The sequence below is a fragment of the Odocoileus virginianus genome, unplaced genomic scaffold, assembly GCF_023699985.2.
Source record: "Odocoileus virginianus isolate 20LAN1187 ecotype Illinois unplaced genomic scaffold, Ovbor_1.2 Unplaced_Contig_21, whole genome shotgun sequence".
In the NCBI taxonomy this organism is placed as follows: domain Eukaryota; kingdom Metazoa; phylum Chordata; class Mammalia; order Artiodactyla; family Cervidae; genus Odocoileus; species Odocoileus virginianus.
Genome location: NW_027224338.1, coordinates 1,416,328 through 1,442,004, shown reverse-complemented (window position 1 = coordinate 1,442,004; position 25,677 = coordinate 1,416,328). Strand labels below are relative to the sequence as shown.

General features: G+C 39.8%; 1 protein-coding gene across 1 annotated transcript in view; it reads right to left on the bottom strand.

Annotated features, from left to right (window-relative positions):
* GPC4 (glypican 4) overlaps window positions 1-25,677 on the bottom strand; it is a 107,981-nt gene that overhangs the window by 21,073 nt on the left and 61,231 nt on the right. Inside the window, exons 2-3 of the mRNA XM_020916515.2 lie at window positions 14,238-14,396; window positions 396-787 (exon numbers count right to left, since the gene is read on the bottom strand). Coding sequence (XP_020772174.2) covers window positions 396-787; window positions 14,238-14,396 — 551 coding nt within the window. The remainder of the gene's footprint in view (window positions 1-395; window positions 788-14,237; window positions 14,397-25,677) is intronic.

The window sequence follows — 25,677 nt, the reverse complement described above, 5'->3', positions numbered from 1 at the left end:
TCTCCTGTCAAGAAGGCCCCTGAGGTACCCCCTTAGCTGGCTCCAAACACTGTGAAAAATACTGGTCTCATCTGATTCTTGTAATTTACAAATGAGGAAAACAATGGTCCATTGCATCTGTTCTCTCCCGCATACTACAATTTCATTCTCTTTCCTGATAATTCTGCAAAGCCATCAAGTCAAGAGCAGGTAGCGCACATTTCTAAGAATGGCTACCAAGGAAACCATGAAAAGAATGAGGACAATATATGAAGATGTTCATCACTGTATTGTTTACAGCGATACAATGCTCATGTATCAGGACAAAGTGTAGGTGAGAAGAGGGGAGAGAAAGAAAAGATGACTGTTTTTTAACATGAAACAAAACAATAACATAGAATGTAAACAGTACTTACCACTGAGACTTTGCTCACTACATCTCTTGCAACTGCTAAGCCCTGAGCAAAAGTGCGGGCTGCCACAAATGCACGAGTGACCTGGAGCTTCAGTTTCCGAGGGACGTCTCCAAAGGGCTTAAGCTGCTCTGTGTACTTGCTCACGCACTCCAGATACTCGTCTGTGAAGTGGTACTGGGAGTTCACCAGGCGAAACATGCGCTCCAGCAGGCGGGCCCAGAAGTCATTCAGCATTTCCTCCAGGTTCACGTTCCCTGCCACGTAGTAGCGCTTCAACTCTTCGAAGAGATCTTTAAATAGCTCAGAATTCTGCATGTACAAGTGGCCGTATGTCTTCACAAACATGTCATTCAGGGACTTCTCCGCATTTTCAAGTAGTTCTTTGAAGAATTCTAGACACAAATCCAAAACAGACAGGGTTCTCAATAACTAAATAATGGGAGTGCTTTTCAGATAAATCTGAAAACTGAAAAAAGAAGCTCTGATATTAAATTGGAAAACATGCTTGTATATAGGGTGGATTTCTTTGGGGGGAATTTGGCAACTCTGATAGTTTGCCAATGAAAGGAAACCTATGTCACAAAGACACTTACATAAAAAAAGAAACTTTAAACCAATAATTTCTCAGGACTCAATATAAAACTGTCTCCCTCTCTCCCTCCTTTTCTCAGTCAGTCACAAGGTAAATAAAGAACTGGACAAAAATGAACACGTAAAGTTTCCCTGAACTTTTTACTGTAAGAATCTAAACCGAAGTGAATAAGGCCTCCTCATTGTAACCTGACACCAGGATAGGTGTTTTCAAGATGTGCTGTTTACTTAGACATGATTTTAACCGCCTTTCTCCTTCTTACATCTACATGACATATAAGAAAACTGCCTGAGAAATGCTTGAGGCCAAGAAACATAATGAAACACCCCACACAAGCAAGAAAAGAAGTTCTCAGGTATTCCCTGTGACATCAGCATAAATTGGGGTAACCAAAGCGGCCTTGGGTTCCTAAAGGATTCATACAGTAACACCATGAGATTCTTTCCAGTCCAGAAAGACAGAAATGAAATGCATAGCAGATTCAGCCACAGATCTGGTATATTTATAAGGTAACACAGGAAAATAAATAGGGAAAAAAGAATACCTGTTCCCCCCCTTCCCAGATTTACTTTTTGGCCATCACATACTCCCACAGCCTAAATGTTAAAGACTTAATCTCTTAAATACAAATAGTAAATTAGTTTCTCCTGAATCTTTTCTCAGGAAGTTCATTGAAAAGAGGAGTTAACAGTCTTCTGCAACATTAATCATTCTGAAAGAATCTATGTCTGGTATAAAAATAAACACCTCATGGTATCACTTTTATAAGCAGGAAATGTAATAAATACCAAAGCAAAATATAAGGACTGCATCAAGATAGAAGCTGCCTCCAAGTGAACGCGGAGCAGAAAGAAAAATAAGACAGCTCCTTCAAAGCCAGAAGAACATTAGTGAGCTTATCAAATTGCAATAGCACTACAAAACCCTTCTCTACTGTTTGCCTTTTATTTCCTGGGTTTTCTTCAGTGAGGGAAAGGGAGATCCCCATTATACTGTACAGCCTGGCATTTTTACCAAAATTCACTCCCTGAAAGGACATAAAGTACAGAAGGAGCTAGGGGAACCATATGAAAAGAGTTACAGCTATCAGGTACCTGGGAAGGACTCTCGTTCTCGGCAAGATCCCAAATGGTTCTCAACTGTGGTCCCATGGTATAGACATGCATTGACATCACTGGGTCACAAGTTCCTGGATCCCACTTTAAACCTACTGGATCAGAAACCCCGGGGGGAGGGGGCAGCCATCTGGGACTCTGCTACACCCTACAGTTTGAGAATCAAGACTCTCAATGAGGGGTGGGATGGGGAGGGAGAAGGGAGGAGGGTTCAAGAAGTGGGGGACATATGGCTGATTCATGTTGAGGTTTGACAGAGAACAACAAAATTCTGTAGAGCAATTACCCTTCAATTAAAAAAATAAATAAATTTTTTAAAAAAAGACTCCCAATGAAACTTATCCCATTTTGCCTCTCACTAGCAGTCATCACCAGCTCAGGAACTGTGCTGAATGTGAAGCATTCAGGGTAAGGGTTAATGCTTTAATTAGAAGAAAATACATTTCCAATAAATTGGGTTTTCATTTTTTTTGTTGCATTCTTAGGGGTCATTTCTTGAAGGTGGTTGAGGGTGAATTTCCTTATGTGGAAGTATCTTGAAACTGAGAGTCAGGATGGAGGTAGCATTTTTCTAAGATGTTAAAGTTGGGGAAAGTTGGAGTGAGAAAAGACATTAAACGTCAGCTGGTCCACTTGCCATACCGTCCTTGAGTCACTAGCATCCTTGCCAAGTGGCGCTGGCTCTCACATACTGGAAAAATAAAGCCTGGTCACTGCTATCAATGTGGAAAACTTGTGTCAACCCAGTGGTACTAATATTTCAACCATCCAAAAGAGTGGATGGCAAAGACAAGCATAGGTCCTTCCCTATACTGGATTTTCACTATATTGCTCATAAAATTGGCACACATCATTTACTGTAGAAATGGGAAGTTGAGAATGATTTGACTTGTGCTCTCATGACTCATTAAATAATTCTGAATACTCACATTTCTAATGAATTCTCTTTTTAAAGGTGGGGGCAGAATGGCATGGATAGCTTGGTTTTAACTGAATACTACTATGAAAAGCCAGAGTTTATTTTTTTAGGCTTAAAAGTGTTCGAGGTCAAAGAATCACTAAGACACTGAAAAGTTTATGGTAAAAATAAAACATTCTCAAGACTTCCTCATTTGTGTCAAAAGCCTGTGGGGGTCAGTGTAGAGATATTTATATAGCTACACTGAGGTACAAGATCAATGATCCAACAGAGAACGGATCTGATTTTACCACAGCATGTTCCCTACCTAATACCACAATGGACTTTATTTCCCAGGACTCAAATTCTGTCTAGGAAGGTTTTGTGTGTGTGTGTGTGTGTGATGCTAGCTTATATTTTTCAGAGTTTAGTTTTCATACATATCAGGCTCTAATTCATTTAACCATTCAGAAAATTGATTTCCTTTTCTTCACATTTTAAAAGATTCTTTAGTGTGGTCATAACTTGCAAATATAAAGGCTGAGTGGATTATATATAGACATTCTATAACACTGATATAAGGAGTTAGAAATCTGATAATTTGATCTCTCCAAACTATGCAATTTGACAAGTATGTACCAAGTGGTTGCTATGTGCTCAAATCAAAGCACATGGTTTTGCCATGCATCTTAACATTCCTGCCCAAGCAGACTGTAATGAAAGTTTCTAGGAAGATGAATTTTCTCCATCCAATTCACCTTTACTATCCTGCTACTTTCTGCACATGGTTTTATGGAGGCACCAGAGATTTTTAAAGCATCTATAAAATCCTTAATCTTTCATTTCATATAGCAAGTTTTTATTTTCATCTATTTCTCACCTACAAAGTCAACAGAACAAAAGTCAAGTGATCCAAGAGACTCAACCTCATCTCTCCTTAGACCTGTTCTTTTTAAAAAAAATATTTAGTTTTTATCTGGCCGTGTTTGGTCTTAGTTGTACTTATGTCGGCTCTTTAGATGGAACATGTGGGATCAAGTTCCCGGACCAGGGATCAAATGCAGGATTGTTAGTGTGAAGTCTTAGCCACTGGACCACCAAGGGTCCTTCCTTAGACATGTTCTTGCTCAGTCGTTTTAGTCGTGTTTGACTCTTTGTCACCCCATGGAGGAGCTCCACCAGGCTCCTCTGTCCAAGGGATTCTTTAGGCAAGAATACTGGAGTGGGTTGCGGTGTCCTTTAGGGAATCTTCCTGACCCAGGGATCGAACCTGCACCTCTTATGTCTCCTGCATTGGCAGGTGGGTTCTTTATCACTAACACCACCTGGGAAGCCCCAGACATGTTCTTATCAGCCTGGTAAATGGGACTATTCCACCTATGTTTTTTGTCTCAAAGAGATCTTTTAAGGATGGCAAATATAATTTAGATTCTAAAATCCATACCAATTAGGTACAATACCAATCAAAGCATCACAATTTGCTGTAAGGAAAAAAGCGGGGAGGAAAGCGTTTGCATCTGTTCCTCTTACCTAACTGGCAGCTCTCATATGTTCTTGTAGATTCCTTCACATCCCCATCCCCCTCTCTTCCTACATTTCCTTCTACAGTGGGGTACCAAACACAAACTAGACATTCAGGACATAGTCCCCAGCCATTAATAGCAACTTCATTGTTGCAAAGCTCATCTCTACTTCCTACCCCATTATTCAAATCAGATATTAACTCCCGAAGAAAAACCGTGCAGGCCTGAGATACCTAGCAATCATTCTTTCATAAACATTATGCCTAAAGCCAATTATACGACAGCTGGTGGGTAAAACAGAACCAGTCAGGGGCAGTGTCAACCAGAGTTCCACCACAATCAGAAGCTGAATTAATTGGAAATCCGATCTCCCTTGTAGGAACTGCTTATGTTCATGAAAAATGCTGCTCAGGGAGTCAGTTTTAAGTGATGCTATTGGTGTCCGAAAGAAGAGTCAGAGAGGAGACAGTTTATAAGCATTTGAGAAATACGGTGTCTCTGATCAGGGTTTATTTCTCCTTCAATTTTCAGTTTGGGGGCTTAAGGGTTTATGTTCTAAGGATCAAACAGCTGCTACACCTAGGGCTCATGAATGACCACTTAACACAGGAATGGAAATAAACAGTGTAACATGCCAGGATCTAAAGCAACATCACACAGCGGGAAAGGCATGAGACCTCTCATTTATGAGCTGTGTGACTTTGATGGGACAGAAGATCTAAACCTCAGCGAGCCTGTTGCATCTTCCTCCATTAAATGGAACTATCACTGCTCCCTTCATTATGGATCATGCCTCGCACATAATAGCTGCTCAATAAATGGACACCATTCATGATATATGAAATGATATTGTCACCTTTAGAGTTTCTTTATATCTACAATCATTAAAAAAAAAACTTTCAAGGCTGGTTTTTATCTTTCTTGGCAGAGTCAAATATTATCGATCTTGGGGGAACATAAATTAAGCCAAAGCTGCTGGAAAACAGTTAAGACCCAAGACCTTATAAAACTGGGAGCAATTTAGCCAGAGATAAAGATGCTTAATGGCTGTAGCTTCCAATGCTGTAAAATGTCCCAGACATCCACAAGAGTGGAGCAACTCCTGAGTGAAAAACATGGGATGGAGAGATCCAAGGAAGAGATTACACATGATACTACAACAGAATATCACATATAGCACATATATATATATTGCGTTGGCCAAAAAGGTCATTCAGGTTTTCCTGCAAGATAGTATGGAGAGATCTGAATAAATTTTTTGGTTAACCCAGTACAAAAAGATCAAGGCAAAGAATTACGGAAAGGAAAATTAGGAATTCAGAAACAGTAGGTCAATGCCCCACCCCCATGTAGTTCACCTATGTTCTTTGCCAGAAGCAGCTCAGTGCAAGGGTTGAGCTAAGAGACTGGGACTATTTTCCACCTTTAACATGTGATTATTCCTTTTTTTAAACGTGATTATTCTTCTTGTCAGTAGTACCCATTCAAGATGGGAAAAACTACCAGAGTGAAAAGGCAAAACTTTTCCATATAAAAGTTTTCTATGTAAATATCCTGTCTTTTACAAAAAGAACATCGTGTGCTTTTGGAACTTCTATCCACTGCCACTTGTCTTGCATCAAATAAACATTCAAAATTCTTGAAATGGGTCAAAAGGCCTTCAGTTCTGCTATTAAATGCCATTAGTTACTACTTTATAAACAATTGACCGGCTATTGATTAATGAGTTAGAATGCATTCTAGAATTAACCCGTGACCTGAAGAGACTGGGGGCCCTTTCTATTCAATCCATTTGCTTGGTGCTATAAATTACCCCCTTGTATTTATGTTATTAGGAAGCTGCCTTTTACATATAAGGATTAATTTCCTTTTTACTGTAAAAGGCCTTATTTCACAGCCCTGGTGTGGTGTGCAAACAGTAAGTTACCACATCCACAAAATTCCTGAGAAAGAAACCTTCTGATAAATGCTACAAATCATACTTCTCACAGTTAAGAAAACTCAGCTATCCATGCTTTCACCCAAGACCTTAAGTATTTGATGAAGAACAGCTAACACAGGCATTTACAAATGGAGGCGGGGGTGGGGGGGCAGATTAAACAAGCATTTTACTGACCAAACCAAACTGAAACTTTGGCTTCTGACTGTCTCCTCTGTCTTGCTTTTCTGGCCAAATCCATGTTAAGTTTTTAACAGGCACTGTCCTCCAGCTTGGCATAATCTCCCTCCTCAGGAGTGCCTGCTAGTGAGGGCATGGTGCACTAAAAGGACTTGTACTTGACTAATGTTCATCAGCTATCGCCCAACAATGGACCTCTCCTAGGATGACAAGGCCATTGCCAGCTGCGGCCCTTATTAGGGGCTGTTAACATATGAAAGGGGCTGGGGGATCCAGCCACAGTAGGAGCAGCCCTTTCTTCCCAAGGTTGCTTTCAGTAGTTAATGCATGTTGAATGCTAAAGCTCCTTTCCTTTCTCTCTCCGGGTAACTTGGCCCAGGACACAAGGCTCAGAGCTGTAAGCCCTTCCCCTGGACCTTGTTCCATTTCTAGTAATGATCCTCCCAGCACCAGCTAGCCAAGTCACCTTAGCACAGCTGTATCCCTTCTTGCTGAGAAGGGCCCATGGGGGCAGGTTTAAGAAACCTCCAACCAAAAAAAAAAAAAAAGAAAAGAAAAGAAAGAGGCTGGAGTAGTGTTTCAAGTACTCCATATACTAATCTCCACGTCTATTATATGATATGACCTTATACACAAGCCTCAGATATGGTCTATCTGTTCATGATCTAATATATGAAATGAAAATTAAGGATGCACAGTAGCATAATCAGTTATGATTCTGATTTCTATGTACATATATACATTATCTACCTGACCAAAAAAAGATGAGGTATACAATGGTGACAGTGGGATATTGGGGAATCAGCATGATGTTTTTCAATGATTCTCAATTTTGTTCATTCCAATTTTGCAGTGACATAATCAGAAAAGTAATCCACCTCATGCTTTCAAAAATGACTTTTTCCCTTATCATATTCATCCAACTTAAAGGCTTCAACGCATTTTTCCCTACTTTTTCCTAATTGTCTACAGTGAGTATCATGATGCTGAAAATAACCCAAAAGTGGCAAAACACCAAAGCAGTTCTTACATTTTTTGTTAAAAAATACTGTTTTTTCCTACAAACTATTCCTTTGAAGTTGTAGCAATGTGGAAAATATGGCAAGGTATAAAGAAAATAAAAATTACCCATAATCCCACCATTGAGAGAACAACAATGGTTTATTGAATTTCTTTCCTGTCTTTTCTATGAAGGAATGTGTTGTCACACGGTTGAAGTCATACTGTATTTATACCCTGTTCTCACGTAACACTGTATGGTTAGCATTTCCGATGTGATTAAAAAGCTTCCAGAAATATCATTTTTAGCCACTGCATGCTATGACACTATATGGGCAAATCATAATGTAATCACTATGGGACATTTAGACTGATTTCCTATTTTTCATTAATGTATGTACAGGAATTAATGTATGTACAACATTCCTGTACATAAATCTGTATGCAGATTTTTCTTTCCTTGTGATCAATACCTAGAAGCAGAATTATTGACTCAAAGGGTATGAATGAACCTATGTGACACGTCTGACACACGCCAAAGTGACCTACAGAAAAGGTGTGCCCATGGAGCACTCCCTGCTTGAGTCCCCTTTATTATGAGAGAGAGAGCGAGAGAGAGAGAGAGAGCGAGGGGGGGGGGGGTGGTGGAGGTGGGCCAGGACAATGAACAAGAAAGGCCTGAATGGCTTGGGAATTCTCTCAGTCAATCAGAATAACTGCTAGATCAAATAAGCCCTTTTCTTTGCCAGGACAGATAGACGCATGGAAAAAAAGGGTGAGCAGAGATGATCAACAAGGTTCTCAACTCCCAGGCTCAAAGCACAATGAACCAACAAAAACAGATAAAAGCAGTTTGGCTCAAGCTCTTCTGTGTATTTACTTGCCTCCAAACAGATCAGCTGCTTCTTGTTGAAGCCACAGCTAATAGCAGAGGCCCAAAGAGAGAGTGCTCAGGGGCTCTCTGAAAGCGGCACAGGCATTTTCAATGATAGCACCAACACCACAGTCACAATTGGTCACACCTGAGATAACAGCTCAAAAGGCAGAAAACCTTTGTCAATACAGAAACGAGTGTGTTTTGTCTGAGCTCTTGATTTGATTACAGTAAACTGGTAGTGGCTCGTTCTAGTCACGTTTCACAGAGAGATTATCAAAGAATTAGGAAAAATACCCAGCGTTTTAGTCTCTTTTGGATGGAGGGAAAAAACCAAAGAAAACAGAATTGGAAAACAGAGTAGCAGTGCTTTCCAAGCACAGTATGATCTGAAAGGAACACTGCATTTGCAGGAAGGCCAGAGGCCTCATGTCTTTTTCTGTACTTGTTGTGGCTATTCATCTTGCCTGCTGTACTTTAATATAAGTTTTAAGAAGCAACAAATTTAAAAAAGACATCTTAATGAATGAAACCCGAGATAAGGCTTAAAAACAACACTATGGTTTGGGTATGTTACATATTTCCATGACACATCTATCTTAAGGATGTTTAAGACTTAAACTAAAGACCCAGGAAGTCTTTAGTAAGTTGGTATGGCCTTGCAAAGGACAGTAAGAGAACTATGCAGTTGAAAAATACTTATGGTCAGGGGTCAGGAAAATTTCAGAAATTTCAGCTTAGCTAATGGCCATGAAGTTTAGTTGGCTATATATTTGTTTTTCATAGGCATGTGAATTCGAATGCCTTCAACTCGCTGAATCTCCACACTGCTTTGCCTATTGGTCTAATGAAGTAATGGCCAGGATGAACCACGGAGAATTTTTAGTCAGTGATTAAAACACAAATTTGGCTCAATCTGAAGAGTGGCCACCCTTCACTTAAGCTCTCCAACCCTCCTGTTTTCTATCATTTCACAAAAGCAGGACATGAAGCACTCTTCAGATAGATGGGACAGACAATTATTTCTTTTATGTGCGTTTTAAGCTAATTCAGAACATTTCTACTATTATTCGAGTTAACAAGCTTCAGGCCCATGAGAGGGTTTTCAAAGACCTGGTGAAAGTAGCGGAGGGTTAAGAAATGATAGGAGGAAAATAGAGGGGACCATGCAGACGCCTAATTAACATCTTGTAAGACCTTTCACTGAAGCAGCTGGTCTGGTCACATGTTTAGAAGATTCACAGAATTTGTAGAATTGAAAGGGTCTTTACAGAACATCCAACTCAACCCCTTCATTTTATGGATGGGAAAACTGAGACCAGTTAATTGCCCCAGGTCACAGTGGGTTCACAGCAGAACCAACCAGGCTGATAACTCGGTAGGCTCCGCCTCCTGCCCAAAGTTGCTACATTTGCTCCCACAATGGCAAAGGAAAGCAGTTTCCCCAATGGATTACCATCAGACAACACTGCAATTTCCTTAAAAAGTCTTTTTGAACCTGCAAAACAACATGCAAATAATTTGATTTGGGGAGTCTGTAAGTAAGAATCTATCTTTGTGGTTGTTCCCATCATTTTTACTATGTCATTTGAAAATACATTTAACATGGCAGCTCTAATCTTCTTAATCTATTTGGGTTGTTTGATTTAGCTCTGATTCTTTTAAAAACAACTAGCCTCACAAAATGTGACATTTGGGGGCGGGTCTTTATGTTGTGGTCCCCAAACACGGATTATGCCCTACTTCTATTATTTCTATTCCTTTTGCCAAGCAATTCTTTCAAAGCCCCCTGAACGAAGTATCTGATTAGCATATTTATGAGACAACTGATTCAGCTATGTTAATTAGCAGTTCTATACTTCAAAAAAAAAAAAAGAAAAATTCCCAGATCTGACCAAGAGGGGGAGCAGCTAACTCTGTCTGGCTCCATGTCTCTAGCCCAGGATAGTAGATTTCTGGTATTGAACATTCTAAGTCAAAGAGTAGATTAAAGTATAGGAGAATACAAAGATGAGTCCTAAACTCAGAGGTATTGGTTTAATACATGGGATATCTGAGAAAGGGGGTGTGGGTGGGGGAACTGATGCCTAAGGAAGTTCTGTACTTCAGTCAGGTCTCAAAACACACATGGGGAGAGTTTACAACTTAAAAACTGGTTTATGCACTGTACAGGTGCAAAGAATAGAAAATTAAAGGTGTAGAACAATGGACCTTAGAGATAATGGGACTAACTGATTCCAAAACGCCAGAGCTGGTGCTTGGACTCTGCCCAGAGCTCATTGAGGCAGTATGATAATTGGATGCTTTCTGGTTAAAAAGGGTGAATTCCTGAAAAGCCTCAAAAAACCTTGTTTTTATTTAAAATGTTATAAAAAACACTTGTTCCTGCTTTAGAAAAACGTGGTATCTCATAAACATGACTGAGGCTTTGATGATAGAGGAAGTTGCCTGAGCTCAGGATAGTCACTTTGAATTTAAACTGTAAGCTTGGAGATGGCCAAAGATGCTTCTTTGAAGTAGTCTGACCTCCCCTGTTCCCATGTGTCCTTCACTATTTTCTCAGTACTTATCACTAGCCTTCTTTGTGCCACCCTGCTGCCCCATTTTGTCTTTCCAGTCACCATCTTGTTACTCTGCTCAACTTCCTGCCTTCCATTCACATCAATAACCCTTGGTTTGGCTTTTACAAAGGTGGTGACCAAATCACCCCACCCTTGAATTTCTGAGAGTCACAACAGCCTCTGTACAACTTCACTCAACATCACCTTAGGCCTTGTGGAGCACTGGCAGGTCGTAACTGCCAACCTTAAAAATCAATCAATAAATGCAGCACCCACCAGATTATGGTTTCTTGGCTACCAATCAACTTTTACCATATAGAAGCAGTTAATTGTCTCAGAAGACCTAACTTGGAGGGGGAGGGGAAGCAAAATATCCAAGCTCTGTTCTGATCTGCAGGTCAAACACATTTTAGCTACTACACCTTCAAAATAATTTAAATCTATGCCGCCTACCTTTATTGTCTATGCCATAGTCTAATGTGAAGTCAGAAGAAACAAGCTGGAGTTTCATAATCATTTTTCATGGCCAGTTTTGAAAACTGACAAAGAAACAGTGTTAAACACATATAGTGAAGGTGAAGGCTGGTAGGGATGGGCAAGAGAAACTGTTTTTCTCTACTTTTTAAAAAAACATATGTTAACACTTACTGATAAAGTTTCTTTGTATGGCTTTTTAAAAACTACACACTGGAGTCATATGAATAATGCTATAAAACCATGGGGAATGTGAAGGGGAAAGAACAGCAAAACCAGCAGGCCCATCAGCAAGAGAAATCACTAAATGTCTGTGCTCCACACCAGGACACATGTCTAATAAGAAATGTGGTGATCTGGAGGTAGTGACCTTGGAAGTTAACAGCCTCATCTCCACTCCAGCAGGCTACAAACAGGCTGCTGCTGCTGCTAAGTCGCTTCAGTCGTGTCTGACTTTGTGTGACCTCATGGACTACAGCCCACCAGGCCCCGCAGTCCCTGGGATTCTCCAGGCAAGAACACTGAAGTGGGTTGCCATTTCCTTCTCCAGTGTGTAAAAGTGAAAAGTGAAAGTGAAGTCGCTCAGTCGTGTCTGACTCTGTGCGACCCCATGGACTGCAGCCCACCAGGCTCCTCCATCCATGGGATTTTCCAGGCAAGAGTACTGGAGTGGGGTGCCATTGCCTTCTCCGACAAACAGGCTAGCCACTTCTAAAGAGCTGGAATTTTCCCTTTTAAGTCCCATTAGTAAACCCCCAAGTGGTAATTTTTAATTACTAGCATCCCATGTTTTGAAAAATGACTGTCTATCTTTCTAAGTTTTTTCTCAGTTATTGTCTTGAATGGGAAATGCCATAGTCAAGAGAATACCATTCTTTTCAATGATCATACTGATAAATTTAGTGACCAGGAGACACAGGTGGTCTAATGATGTCTTTTGCCAGTAACACTCATCTTCACGTGATGTCAACAGGATACAGAAATATATAAATTATTTCCATCTATTTAGGCAAAGGAGATACAGACTAAGCATAATTCCTCACACAAAGTGTTGGGGAAAGTGGGCACAAAAATCGGTACATAGAAAAATTTAGTTCACCTATATTACAGTTTAATTATGCATTTGTCATGTAGCCTGGGAACCTACTAACACTTATTAAATCAGTTATCAGTTTCAAGTAACGAATCTCAAAGCCAACATTTGAAATACAACCTGTTCTTTAACTGGGGACTGCCTTATCAGCTAGATCAAATCTAATTTAGTCCCACTTCTCACCATGGTAATGAGCCCTTTGCAGAAATGCTCAAAGACATTTCACATCTTGAAAATTTGCCTTGTACTTCTTCACCACACAGAATGTCAGGAAAAGCATGCTTCAAAGGTACTATGTAATTAGAATGGCCTTTACAACAGGCACAAAGGAAATCATTTCTATTAAAATTAAAGTCTACTTCACAACAATCTTCAGACTGAGTGAACAGCACCAGAGAAAGGAATCCTGAGGTGTTTGGGACCATGTAACTCTAGTTTTGAAAGTCTGTTATCTATTACATTGCTTCAGGTTTGTTGAAGTCCCTCTCATATAACTCAGATTGACTATTTCTTCACTCTGAAAAGATGAAGTGTGCATCTGAGAATCCGTATTTGGCACAGAGGACTGAAATGGGTTTGTTTGTGGCTTTGATGTGTATAGACCATTGCTTCTTGGCCTTGGCTAAGATCAAGTGTCACATAGATAGACCAAGTGTGAAATTCAAAGTGTTAGTCACTCAGTCGTGTCTGACTCTTTGCGACCCCATGGACTACAGCCCACCAGGCTCCTCTGTCCATGGGGATTCTCCAGGCAAGAATACTGGAGTGGGTTGCCATGTCCTACTCCAGGGGATCTTCCCAACCCAGGGATCAAACACCAGGTCTCCTGCACTGCAGGCAGATTCTTTACCATCTGAACCACTGAAGTTCCAGCTAAAATGAGGCCCTGGATGGAGCCCAGTATACTGAAGACTAGAGCCCAGGAGCTACCTCTGGGTCGCCGCTGCATGGACACTCGAGAGCTGAGCTTTAATCCTATGTTCTACATGGTTTCTAGGAATTCTGCTTGGCTTTAGGGGAGCCATTTTGAAATTAAATTTGAAGTCCAGCATCTGCAGAATATCTATGGTTATTTTGGCTAAGTTTTCAGATGCCTGTTTTTTATTAGAAAGCTTTTTTGTAAGTGACTTGCGTCAACAACACTATTGTGTGTTCACCCAAGAAAATAAATGAAAGCATTTAAACTACTTTAATCTCTTCCTTGGCTTCTTGTGACCATATTTCCATAATGGCTACCATACCATACAGATCCTAGTGTATCTGGAAGGATTCTAGCACTAAAACTGTAAGGCTCACTTGCCCCTGGGATCCAGGAAAGAGAGCATCTTGAGAGAAAATGAGCACTGAGAGAAGAAGGGCGCTCAGGGAGAAGCAACTGTACAAATTTCACTGGCAGCTCATGGATGTGGCTTGACTAAAAGGTATAAAGTGAATTCAAGGGAGTTCCCTGGCCATCCAGTGGTTAGGACACAGTACTTCACTGCCGTGGTCCAGGTTCAATGCCTGGTCAGGGAAATAAGATCCTACAAGCAACATGGCTATAAATAAATAAGTAAATGACTACACTTACTGAGACCAAAGTTCCAATACATACCATCAAACTTCTTGTAGCGGGAGGCAAATACAGCTTGTAAATGATTGCACTGTTCGTTGACCACACTTTTGAAATCCTCCTTACTTTGTAGGCTGTACTTCTCCTCCATCTCTTGAGAGCAGCAGGTATAACCCTGGAGACAGATTTTCAAATGATCACCTGGAAGAGAAAACGTAGGACAATCAATCTCCAACATAAGTCATCAAGTTCAAGAGGGAAGAGGTTGATTTAGGTGCACATGCTTGGCTTCATCTCTGTGATATTCCTGCAAAAGCCCAGATGTCAAGATTTTCTTGTTACAGGTATTAAGACACCAGAAGATTGACCTTATGATTGTGTGTGGTGAAGTCACTCATTCATCCAAATACAGACTAATGGCTTTCAATAAATGTAATCTTCATGTAGCTCGAAGAGTCAAGGAAAATGTCCAAGACACATTCACTCCATAGCAGCTCAATGCACAAACCATCTGCCTCCCCTACACCAACAGCATTCTGTTTGTGGTTTGGACGTGAGTCTAGAGTTTCTTTTTAACAAACCCCAAACTTCACTCCTGCCTTGTTCCTCTGTCACAGACCAAAATTTACCCTTCGAACAGACCATGCCTTTCCCTTATAATGACTGACAGATACGATGCCACTCAAAAATAATCCCACCAGGTACCATCACATTAGTTATGCCAATATTAAGTGTGTGGTATAGGTACCCTTGTATAATTTTCTACTGGTTTACAAGGATGTATCTTCACTGTTCCTCCTGTTGTTGCAGTTCATGTTCCATGATAGACAAAGGGTTCTGAAAAGACCTAAGGTCTCAGGAACTCAGGAAGGCATATGCTGAAGACATATGAACCTTTCAATGGTTAAGTGCGAATAATAAAACAAGGGATGAGGAATGAAGAATAAAATCTGTGTAACAACACTAATGGTGGACATGAACTGGGCCAGGAGCCGACCACTGCTGCTTCTTGGCTGTGGCTGCTTAGAGGAAATAAGTCTTCACCTCGGACAGATAGTAAAGTAGCCTTGTGGCAGGGGCAGACTTCAGATAACATGGTATTGGCAATTTATTTGACTAACACTAGTGTTGTCAACTGCACAGATGCAAATAATTACATAATCAGATATATTCCTGATCATTCTTCCTTCCTGGCAATTAAAAAGTAGGGAGAGTGTTACTGCCAGACAAAAACGGGTTTGCAGCATTAAAGGACTATTTAAAGAAGAGGAGAAGGGAAATAATCTTCAAATAACTTCCTCATCCAGAAACTACAAAATGCTTCTTTTGCCATTTTGAAACCTTTGGGGTGGGGATGGGGGCTAAGGAAGGATGTGAAAGAGTTTAGAGCTGTGAGGTTGCTGAACATCTTAGATCTCATTAGTGGAAGAAGCCCAGTTTTCTGGAAACACCTTGTTAGAACCAAAAACAAAACTGCCTCCTCACTGGCTTAACAAGTTCGCAGCAGGTCTTTGGTACTGAGACATCTAATTAGCAAAGAGATACCCAGTTGTCTCCTGGTTTTAGGGTGGAAGAGCCCCCCCGCAACACAATCTTCACACAAAAAAAATAATGCAAAGGTCCCCAACTACTACAGCAAGTTCAAGTTACAGTACTTGTAACTGTGTTTAAAACAAATCCATATCACACTCACATCCCACATAGAAAATGAACTGAAATACAATGAGAACTTAGGATGTACAAAACTACATAAATGAATTATAATAAGAGAGCAGCTACTTTTTAAGATTTTTACAGGCTACAAATCATCACAGAGCCACTTCTGCTCATTTGAGCCTTGAATACACCATGTAATCTGTCTGCATTTCTAAAAGGTGTTACTTGAAAATGTAATGTGACATTCTTGCCAGAAGCCCTGTCCAAGACACACTTGTGAAATAAATCCCAAACCATACTTGGGCTACTAGGGATTTGGTGCCATAACCAGTTTTGGCTGATGAGAAGTTCAAAGGGAGGAAAAGGGACAATTCTTGGTGCATCTGAAGAAGAAATTACAGTCCTGCATCCTGGCAAGAACTCAAGCAACTCATTTGATTTTTAAAACATAAATAGTTTTACTTTAACACCCAAAAATGATTTCTATGATTCAAAGCCAGGCCATATGTATCGATGGAAAGACATTCCACTTTGTTGGAGATTGCTTCTAAAATGCTTGGTCTGAATGAGAAATGCCTTTTGTTTCTGGAGATCTCCTCTAAACTTGGTGATCCTATGTATTTCTCATTTAAGAAGGATGTCACAATTTGGTCTTTAGGCTGAAAGAGTAGAGTATAGGAACATCAGGATCCAATGTGGGACAGGGGGTGAGATCGTGAGAGGAGCTTCTGACACATGCCCTTTCTGAAGAATTCTAGCTTTAAAGCCTGAAGCATTAGAGCCACAGAAGACTTGGGAGTCTTAGTTCATCCAATAGTTCAAGTAAACAGGGCTATGATCTACAGCCATCATTTACCTCCTCTACGTCCCTAACTCAACCTCCTGCTTCTGGGACGCTGGCTGTGCTCTCCATAGCCTTCTTCTGGTCCCTTACCTCTTCTGTCTGCTTTTCACCCCTTTTCACTCTTCTCATCTTATTCTCTCTTAACCCACTCCACCTCTTTTAACAGCACATAATGAGAAACTGAAGGACTTTTTGTATTTGTTATACTTGTTGAGAGTTCCCTGTTCTTAAGTTCAAAAGCAGGTGTATTGAAGGCTTTATGGATTTCTAAGGAAGCACCTAAATTAAGTTGCTTTTTGTACATGGCCCTTGATTAGGTTTTTTTCTTTGTGGGTCAGTGGCCCTCAAAAGAAAAAAGGTCCCTTAGCCTTGTCCTCAGAGGCTTGGATGAGAGTCAATGAAGCGTGCTTTTAAAGCCTAACTCTGCAGCATTAAAAACAAAAAAATCACTCGAAAGAGCCAAACTTTTTTCAATCACACCAGCTCGATGTAATTTCTCCTTAGTCCTAATATCAATGCCTTCGTTTTTCAAAGCTAAACAAAGACAATCACAATAAATTACTACTCAATCCTGCTGAGTGTGGATTGGCTCTTTTTTTTTTTTCCTGCAGCACTTCCAATCAATGGTTAAAGAAGCAGGCATTGAAAATGAGGAATCCAGTCCATCCTTTAACACGGATCTGCGGCAGGCAATCTGCAAAACTGGGCTTTCTCATTTTATTTCATTTACTCCTCCCACTAAAGCTGGCTCTGATGTACAGACGAGGTGGAGCTAACGTCCATTTACTTCTAATTACTCATTACCCACCTACCTAGAGAAAATGTTAAAAATGGTGGTTGGGTTCCCAGCCTATTTACTATAAACCTAACTACTTCTAACTGTAATTTCATTTTGAACTCCAACTAGAAGTCAAGAAAATGTCTCTCAGATTCTCACACATTTGGAGGGAGATGGTTATACAGGAATACTTGTAATTACTACTAGGGTATCAGCTTTCTGTACCTGTAGGAGACAGAATAAGTCTATTCAGGATTACTCTGCCAGAGTTCTAAATGGAGGAAACAGCAGCCAGTGTATGGGACACAATGCAGAAAACTCAGGCTTGCCTGCGCCAACACAATTTGGAAGACAGACATTCTCTGATGCCCAACTGATTTTCCTCAAAACGCAAACCAAATGCCTTTGGTAAATAACAAATATACAAACTGCACCCTAAGGGTGAGCACTGCAGTGAGGGGCATTTGAGAAGAACCGACTGGAAAGTACTTAGAAAAACTGCCAATGTAAGAGGTTCTGATTTTGCAAAAGCCTTTCAAGCAGAAAGGAATCTGGAGAAAACTCAGCTTTTTGTTTGTTTCTGGGTTTTTGCTTTATTAATTTTATTGAAGTATGGTTAATTTACAATGTTGTATTTAATTTCTGCTATTGAGCAAAGTGACTCAGTTATACACACACACACATACATGTATATTCTTTTCCATTATAATTTATCACAGGATACTGAATATAGTTCCCTGTGCTATATAGGGAACAACCTTGTTTATCCATCTTACATATAGTAGTTCACATCTGCTAATCCCAAATTCCCAGTCCTTCCTTCCCCCTTGAATACAACAAGTTGGTTCTCCATCTGTGTCTCTTTCTGTTTCATAGATATGTTCATTTGCACTGTATTAAGTCTCCACATATAAGTGATATCATATGGTATTTATCTTTCTCTTTCTGGCTAAGTGTGTTAATCTCTAGGTCCATTTGTGGCTAATGGCATTGCTTAACTCTTTTTAATGGCTGAGTAATATTTCATTATATATATGTACCACATCTTCTTAAACCAAGTCTATTGATGCTCACTTTGCTTCCATGTCTTGGCTATTGTAAATAATGCTGCAATAAACATTGGGGTGCATGTATCTTTTTAGGAGTTTTTATCTTTTCTGAATATATGCCCAGGAGTAGGTGTGCTGGGTCATATGGTAGCTTGTTTTTGTTTTTTTTTTAAGTTTTTTTGAGGAACCTTCATACTATTCTCCATAGTGGCTATATCAATTTACATTCCCACTAACAGTGTAGGAGGGTTCTCTTTTCTCCACACCCTCTCCAGCATTTACTGTTTGTAGATTTTTTGATGATGGCCATTCTGACTGGTGTGAGGTGATACCTCATTGTAGTTTTGATTTGCATTTCTTTAATAATTAGCAATGTTGAGTATCTTTTCATGTGCCTATTGGCCATCTGTATGTCTTCTTTGAAGAAATGTCTATTTAGGTATTGTGTCCTTTTTTTAAAAAAAAAATTGGTTGTTTGGGGATTTTGTTATTGAATTGTGGGAGCTATTTGTATATTTTGAAAATTTGGCCCCTGTAGGTTGCATCATTTGCAAATACTACATCCCAGTCTATAGGTTGTCTTTCTGCTTTGTTTATGGTTTCTTTTCCTATGCAAAAGCTTATAAATTTGATTAGGTCCCACTTGTTTATTTTTTATTTCTATTGCCTTGGTAGAGTGACCTAACAATGGTACAATTTATGACTGACAGTCTTTTGCCTATATTTTCTTAAAGGAGTTTTATGGTATCTTGTCATTTTTGTGTATGTTGTAAGAGTGTATTCTAGCTTCACCGATTTACATGTACTGCCCAACTTTACCAACACCACTTGAAGACAATCTTTTCCCCATTGTGTATTTTTGCCTCCTTTGTTGAAGATTAATTGACTCATAGGTGTGTGGGTTTATTTCTGGGCTCTCTATTCTGTTCCATTGATCTATATGTCTGTTTTTGTGCCAATACCACACTGTTTTGATTACTGTAGCTTTGTAGAATTGTCTGAAGTCTGAAAGAGTTATGCCTCCTGCTTTGTGCATTTTCCTCAGAATTCCACTGGCAATTTTGAATCTTTTGTGGTTCCATATAAATTTTAAGATTATTTGTTCTAGTTCTGTGAAAAATGTCATGGGTAATTTGATAGTAATTGCATTAAATCTACAGGTTGCTTTTTGGCCAGTTTAACAACATTAATTTTTTCAATCCAAGAGCATGGAATATCTTTTCAGTTCTTTGAATCATCTTCAATTTCCTTTATTAATGTTTTATATTTCTCAGTGTTTAATTCTTTTACCTCCTTGGTGAGGCTTATGAAAACTCAGCTCTTGACAAGCAGTTTTAAAGAACTGAATTTTAAAAACTTTCAAATACTTGATACTATCTGAGTCTTTCATTCTGCAGAGTCTAATGGTAGTCTGGGGATAAGAAGACCGATACAGGGAGTTGGAAATATGGGTTTGAGTCTCAGCCCTACTTGATTCACTGTAAGCTCGAGGGGAAGTCACTTGCCCACTGGAGGCTGAGCCCTTTGTAAAGAAGGAAGCATTGTGAATACAGTGGAATAATAAAACCAAGACAGAAATTAAGAACATCTATTATACTGATAAGCTACTAAAGTTCTCCAGGAAGAGACTTCATTGATGACCTGTACTTTGTGAGGGAGAGGGCCTAGAAGAGGGGCATCTTCTTTCTTCCAGGTATTACAGGGAAATTTCTTATTGGAAGTGGAATTTAGGGGAATAAAGATAGCCAGAAGAGAGAGTATTATCAATTAGAAGTTGAGTGGCATGCATAAGTGACAGGGAACTGATGACAAGTAAGTACAGACATTTATTTATCTAAAGGGCCTTCAAAAGCAAAGCCTTGTCTTAGGCAAGACATGATGATGAGATGTAATGTGGTGCCCTGGCTGGGATCCTGGACCAGAAAAAAAAAAATTAGGGGAAAACACACAAAGGAAATCACACAAAGACTTACATGCAAATGTTAATAGCATTATTCATAATAGCCAAATGTCCAACAATGGATGGATAAACACAATGGGATGTATCTGAACAATGAAATATTATTCAGCCATAAGAAGGAAAGAAATTCTGAAATGTGTTCCAATATGGTGAACTCTTGAAAATACTCTATTAAGTGAGTGAGCCACTTGCAAAAGTCCATATATTCTATGATTCCATTTATGTGAAATGTCCAGCCTAGGTCAATCTATAGAGACAGAAAGTGGTTGCCTGGAGCTGAGGGGGGAGGGTGGAGGTCAGGGGTGAGAAGTAAGGAAGGGGTTAAAGCTTAAAGGTATGATTTCTCTCGGGATAATGAAAATGTTCTAATTGATGTTAGTGATAAACACACAATTCTGTGAGTATATTAAAAGTCACTGTATACTTTAAATGGGTGAATTGTTTGGGTTATAAATCATATCTCAATGAAATCATTAATTTAAAAAATGTACTGGTTGTTAATAATGCATCAATATTGGTTTGTCAATTGTGTCAAGGTACCACAGAAACATATGATGTTGATAATGGGAGAAACTGGATGTGGGGTACAGGAAAACTCTGTGCTCTATCTTCCCAAATTCTGTAAATCTAACACTTCCAGGATAAAGTTTTTTTCTTTCTTTTTAAAAAGAAAGCTTCAGTTTTCAAAGTAAAAAGCATAAATATGTGGGGGAGTTGCCTTTCATCAATATTACATCAAACACTTGATTTAATCCTAATATTGGGGAATCACATCAAGCTATTATTTGCTGGGGTAATTTTCCTAATCCCTCAATTGCTACTTTACTCTGTAACTAATTTTTATTTGTTCTGAAGTAAACAATTCCTAGCCATTGGTCTCAAGGGTTGCCAAAATAGTTTCTGTTCACTTTCTCGATCTAAATTCATGGAGCCACAAAGTGAGCTAAAACACAGGTTGCTGTATAACTCCAGCCCCTCCAGGTTATCTAAGAACCCCAGGAGGAATATACAATGCTCTGCTTCATGGGAACAAAGAAACAAAATCTCTAAAGGTTTTAATAATCCCGGGGGGGTGAGGGAATGTATATATTAACCCATCCTTCCTCCCTTGCAAAGCAGCAGTGAAATGACTGAAAGTAAAGTGCTCTGCACATCCAAAGCCTGAAGTTACTTGACCTAAACCTTAATAATAAAGCACATAAATTATAGTCATTATGGAGATGTATGATTTGAGATCGCCTACCAACCAGTAGGAGAAATGCAGCTAGTGAGCATTTTGAAAAACCTTGCCAAAATATAGCTCTGGAGGGCTTAGCTGCCAATTATTTTTAGGTCCACTAATCCTGCAAGGTTCTCTAGCAGGCCAATCAGAAACACATACATTTCAAACATCAGTTTTATTATATTTTTCTAAGAATACTTCATGTAAGTGTAGCTGGAAGAGTTAGGGTTGCTACTTTCAAACTCCACACTTCATTTCAGGGAGCTTGCGACAGCTTTAAAACCCACTCCAGATTGAAATCAAGCAGGGCTTTTTATTGCTTTATACTGATAAGCAAATTATGAACCTAAGTTTTTATCCGACAATCTTAAAACCCCATTTTAACTGTACCAAAGGTTTACCAAAGAAAGGCACAACCACCAAACTGAGTGAATGGCCTGAAATGCATACTTTGACCTTATGTTACCATTACTTTAGACCAGCCAGAGTGACTGCATCTATTTTGCACATTTCCAACCACTTCATCCAGATCTAGGACTCAACAGGAATAATAATACTGGCAATTAACCCAAATCTCTTCAACAATTCTGAGGATCCAGTAAATACCACATAAGCAGTCATTTCTAATAAAAGGCTCACTGAAATGTATTGGGGATCTTGGATCAGGGGAGGGGGAGCAGGAGGCAGGAAAAGAAGGTCTCTTAATTGTTTTGCAAGTAACAAAGAGCTTTCATGTCAATGAGTCAGGTAGCATCATTTCAGAGTTTCTTGCAAATACTAATCTATGATTTCCATTGGGCTCATCATTTAACAGAAAGCTTGAGACCAAATATGCCTATTTCATATTCAACTAAAAATAAAAGGTAGCCTAGAGAGGAAACACTACTGGCTAGAACATTTTTTTATTTGGTGACCAATGGTACTTCTTTCTGGAACCTATGTACCCACGCCGTGTGTCCAAATTCCTGGTAGACCAAGGCCTTGGGAAGGCCATTTCTAAGACAGTTCAAAGGTCTCAGACATCTCTAAGACCAGGCTCAGAGGAGTCTCAGGATGGGGCGATGCTGGCCACCAGCATCTTGTCCTTTCTCTGCACCCCTAGTGTAAGTCTTAAGATGGTCTCTGTGAGCAGTCTCCTGCAGGCAAGCACATCAGACCTCAGAGAAAGGCAAGGGAGAAGCCATTCTCAGAAAAAACACTGACTATGTTCCTTTCCCCCTCCTCCCAGGGGCTGATTGAACACCACACTTCTAATAGAGAGCGATTTTCCTTATTATTTCTCACTCATCTCTAAAGAATCCCCCAAGAGCCTCATTCAAAGATAATCTGCCACAGCCATTGAGGTTTCACAGCAAGATTAGAAAGGATCAACATCTGGGTACCAACTTTATTCCATGTGTAGGAGAAAAATGCAGTCGGTGAGCATATCTTATATGGTGGGATCTAAAAAGAAATGATACAAATGAACTTACAAAACAGAAAGAGACTCACAGACTTAGAGAATGAACTTATGGTTGCTGGGGGAAGGGGGGGAAGGGATAGTTAGGGAGTTTGGGATGGACATGTACACACTGCTATATTTAAAATGGATAACCAACAAGGACCTACTGTATAGCACATGGAACTCTGCTCAATGTGATGTGGCAGCCTGGATGGGAAGGGGGTTTGGGGGAGAATGGATACATGTATATATATGGCTGAGTCCCTTCACTGTTCACCTGAAACTATCACGACATTGTTTATTGATCAGCTATGTGTGTGTGCGTACTAAGTTGCTTCAGTCGTATACGACTCTGTGAGACACTATGGACTGTGTAGCCTGCCAGGCTCCTCTGTCCATGGGATTCTCCAGGCAAGAATACTGGAGTGGGTTGCCATGTGCTCCTCCAGGGATCTTCTGGACCCAGGATTGAACCTGGGTCTCTTTTGTTTCCTGCACTGGCCGGTGGATTCTTTACCACTACAGCCACCTGGGAAACCATGATCAGCTATACCCCGATACAAAATTAACAGTTTCTTTTTAAAAATGTAGTTGGTGGGGAGGCTTATCAATACCAGATACTTGATCTAATACAAATATTAATACCTTTTGTTTTATAGACATGTCACAGGTCGAGTGGGACATGAATATTTTAAACATATTTTCTCTTTTTTTCCATGCTTCTTTTCAGCTTGGGTAACTAGAAAAATAAAAACCCTCCTAAGCTTCTCTTTACTCACCCCTTTTGAAGACATACCTAAAATTCCTCTCTCCAGAATAGTGTGCAAATAGGTTTTCAGTAAATCTACTTTCTAGTGAAAATATACCTAAAGAACAACATAGTCATTCATTAGGAATTCTCCCAAAGATATTTCTCCAAATGGCTATTTAGAATGCTTTTACTTTGAATGATAACAAAGTTCACTGACTCACATAAAGAAAAATGATTCTCTAACAACAGATTTCAAGCCACATGAACCAGTCTTTAAAATTCTAGCCAGGAGACTTTCCCCAGTGAAGGGGGGCCAGGTTCAATCCCTGGCCAGGAAAATTGATCCCACATGCCACAACTAAGACCTGATGCAGCCAAATAAATAAATAAATACATTAAAAATTCCAGCCAGATATCAATGAAACAGGTTAGTTTGCACTTCATTACAACCCTTAAAATCCACTTTCACAAAATTCTTGTTAAGGGTCACAGTAAGTTACAGGTTACCCTAATAGAGAATTGTTTCAAACTGTGGTACTGGAGAAGACTCTTGAGAGTCTCTTGGACAGCAAGGAGATCAAACCAGTCAATCCTAAAGGAAATCAACCCTGAATATTCACTGGAAAGACTGATGCTGAAGCTCCAATACTTTGGCTACCTGATGAAGAGCCAACTCACTGGAAAAGACTCTGATGCTGGAAAAGATTGAGGGCAGGAGAAGGGGCTGACAGAGGATGAGATGGTTGGATGGCATCACCAACTCAATAGACATGAGTTTGAGCAAGCTCCAGGAGATGCTGAAGGACAGGGAAGCCTGGCAAGCTGCAGTCCATGGGGTCGCAAAGAGTCAGACATGCCTGAGAGACTGAAGAACACTACAGATCTGCATGTAAGGACTCTTGGTCTCCATTCCCATGGACATGGGCACGGACCACAGTTTAATAGGGGTTCATTTTTATAACATGAGAGAAAAACTCAGCCTTAGCACATCTTAGCACAGGCAGATGGAAGAAAGGCAGAGCCCTTGTTTTGAAGGTTTTCCCCAACCCTCAAAAAAACCCTCCTCTTCACCATTATCTAGTATCCTCACACCTGGGCCTGCCACGCCTGGGACAGTCCCCTAGAATTCATTCCCATTTTGTTGCCAAAAGTAAAGTACACTTCCTTTCCTAGGCCATTTACTAAAGTTTTAAGCAAAATTTTCTTCATCCTAATTTTGGAGAGAATGCCACTTTAATGTAGCTATACAGAGACTTGACTTATTATCCCTAACCCTCTGCATCCTGCCTCTAAGCCAATCGTAGTACTTGGTGAAACAGTCCCACAATTCTATGGTGATACCAGTTATTTTACATTGCCTTGACTTGGTGCAATCCCAGGAGAAGCTTTTTGAAAGCCTAGATAGATCAAGTTCACTGGTTTCCCTTCATCCACATATGCTTTAGTCTCTGGGAAAACACAAGGTCATTAGTCAAGCAGAGACTCCGCTTGTAGAAATGATCTTGGCCTTCCTTAGAAGATTAAATTTGCTTAACTTTCCATGGTCCCATTCTTTATTATATCGTCTGTCTTTATAAGTGAGGCATCCCAGGTCTAACTGGGATTTATTTTAATGGTCATCTCCCTATTTATTCTAATGACTGTCTCCTTGACACCATCCAACTCCCCAATCTCAGCTTTCAGAATCTCTCCTTTGGGCTCAGACCTGTTGATTTAATTATATTTTATTTGTTCATTAGAATTAGAAAATTCAGTATATTTACTACTTCAACCAGTCCACC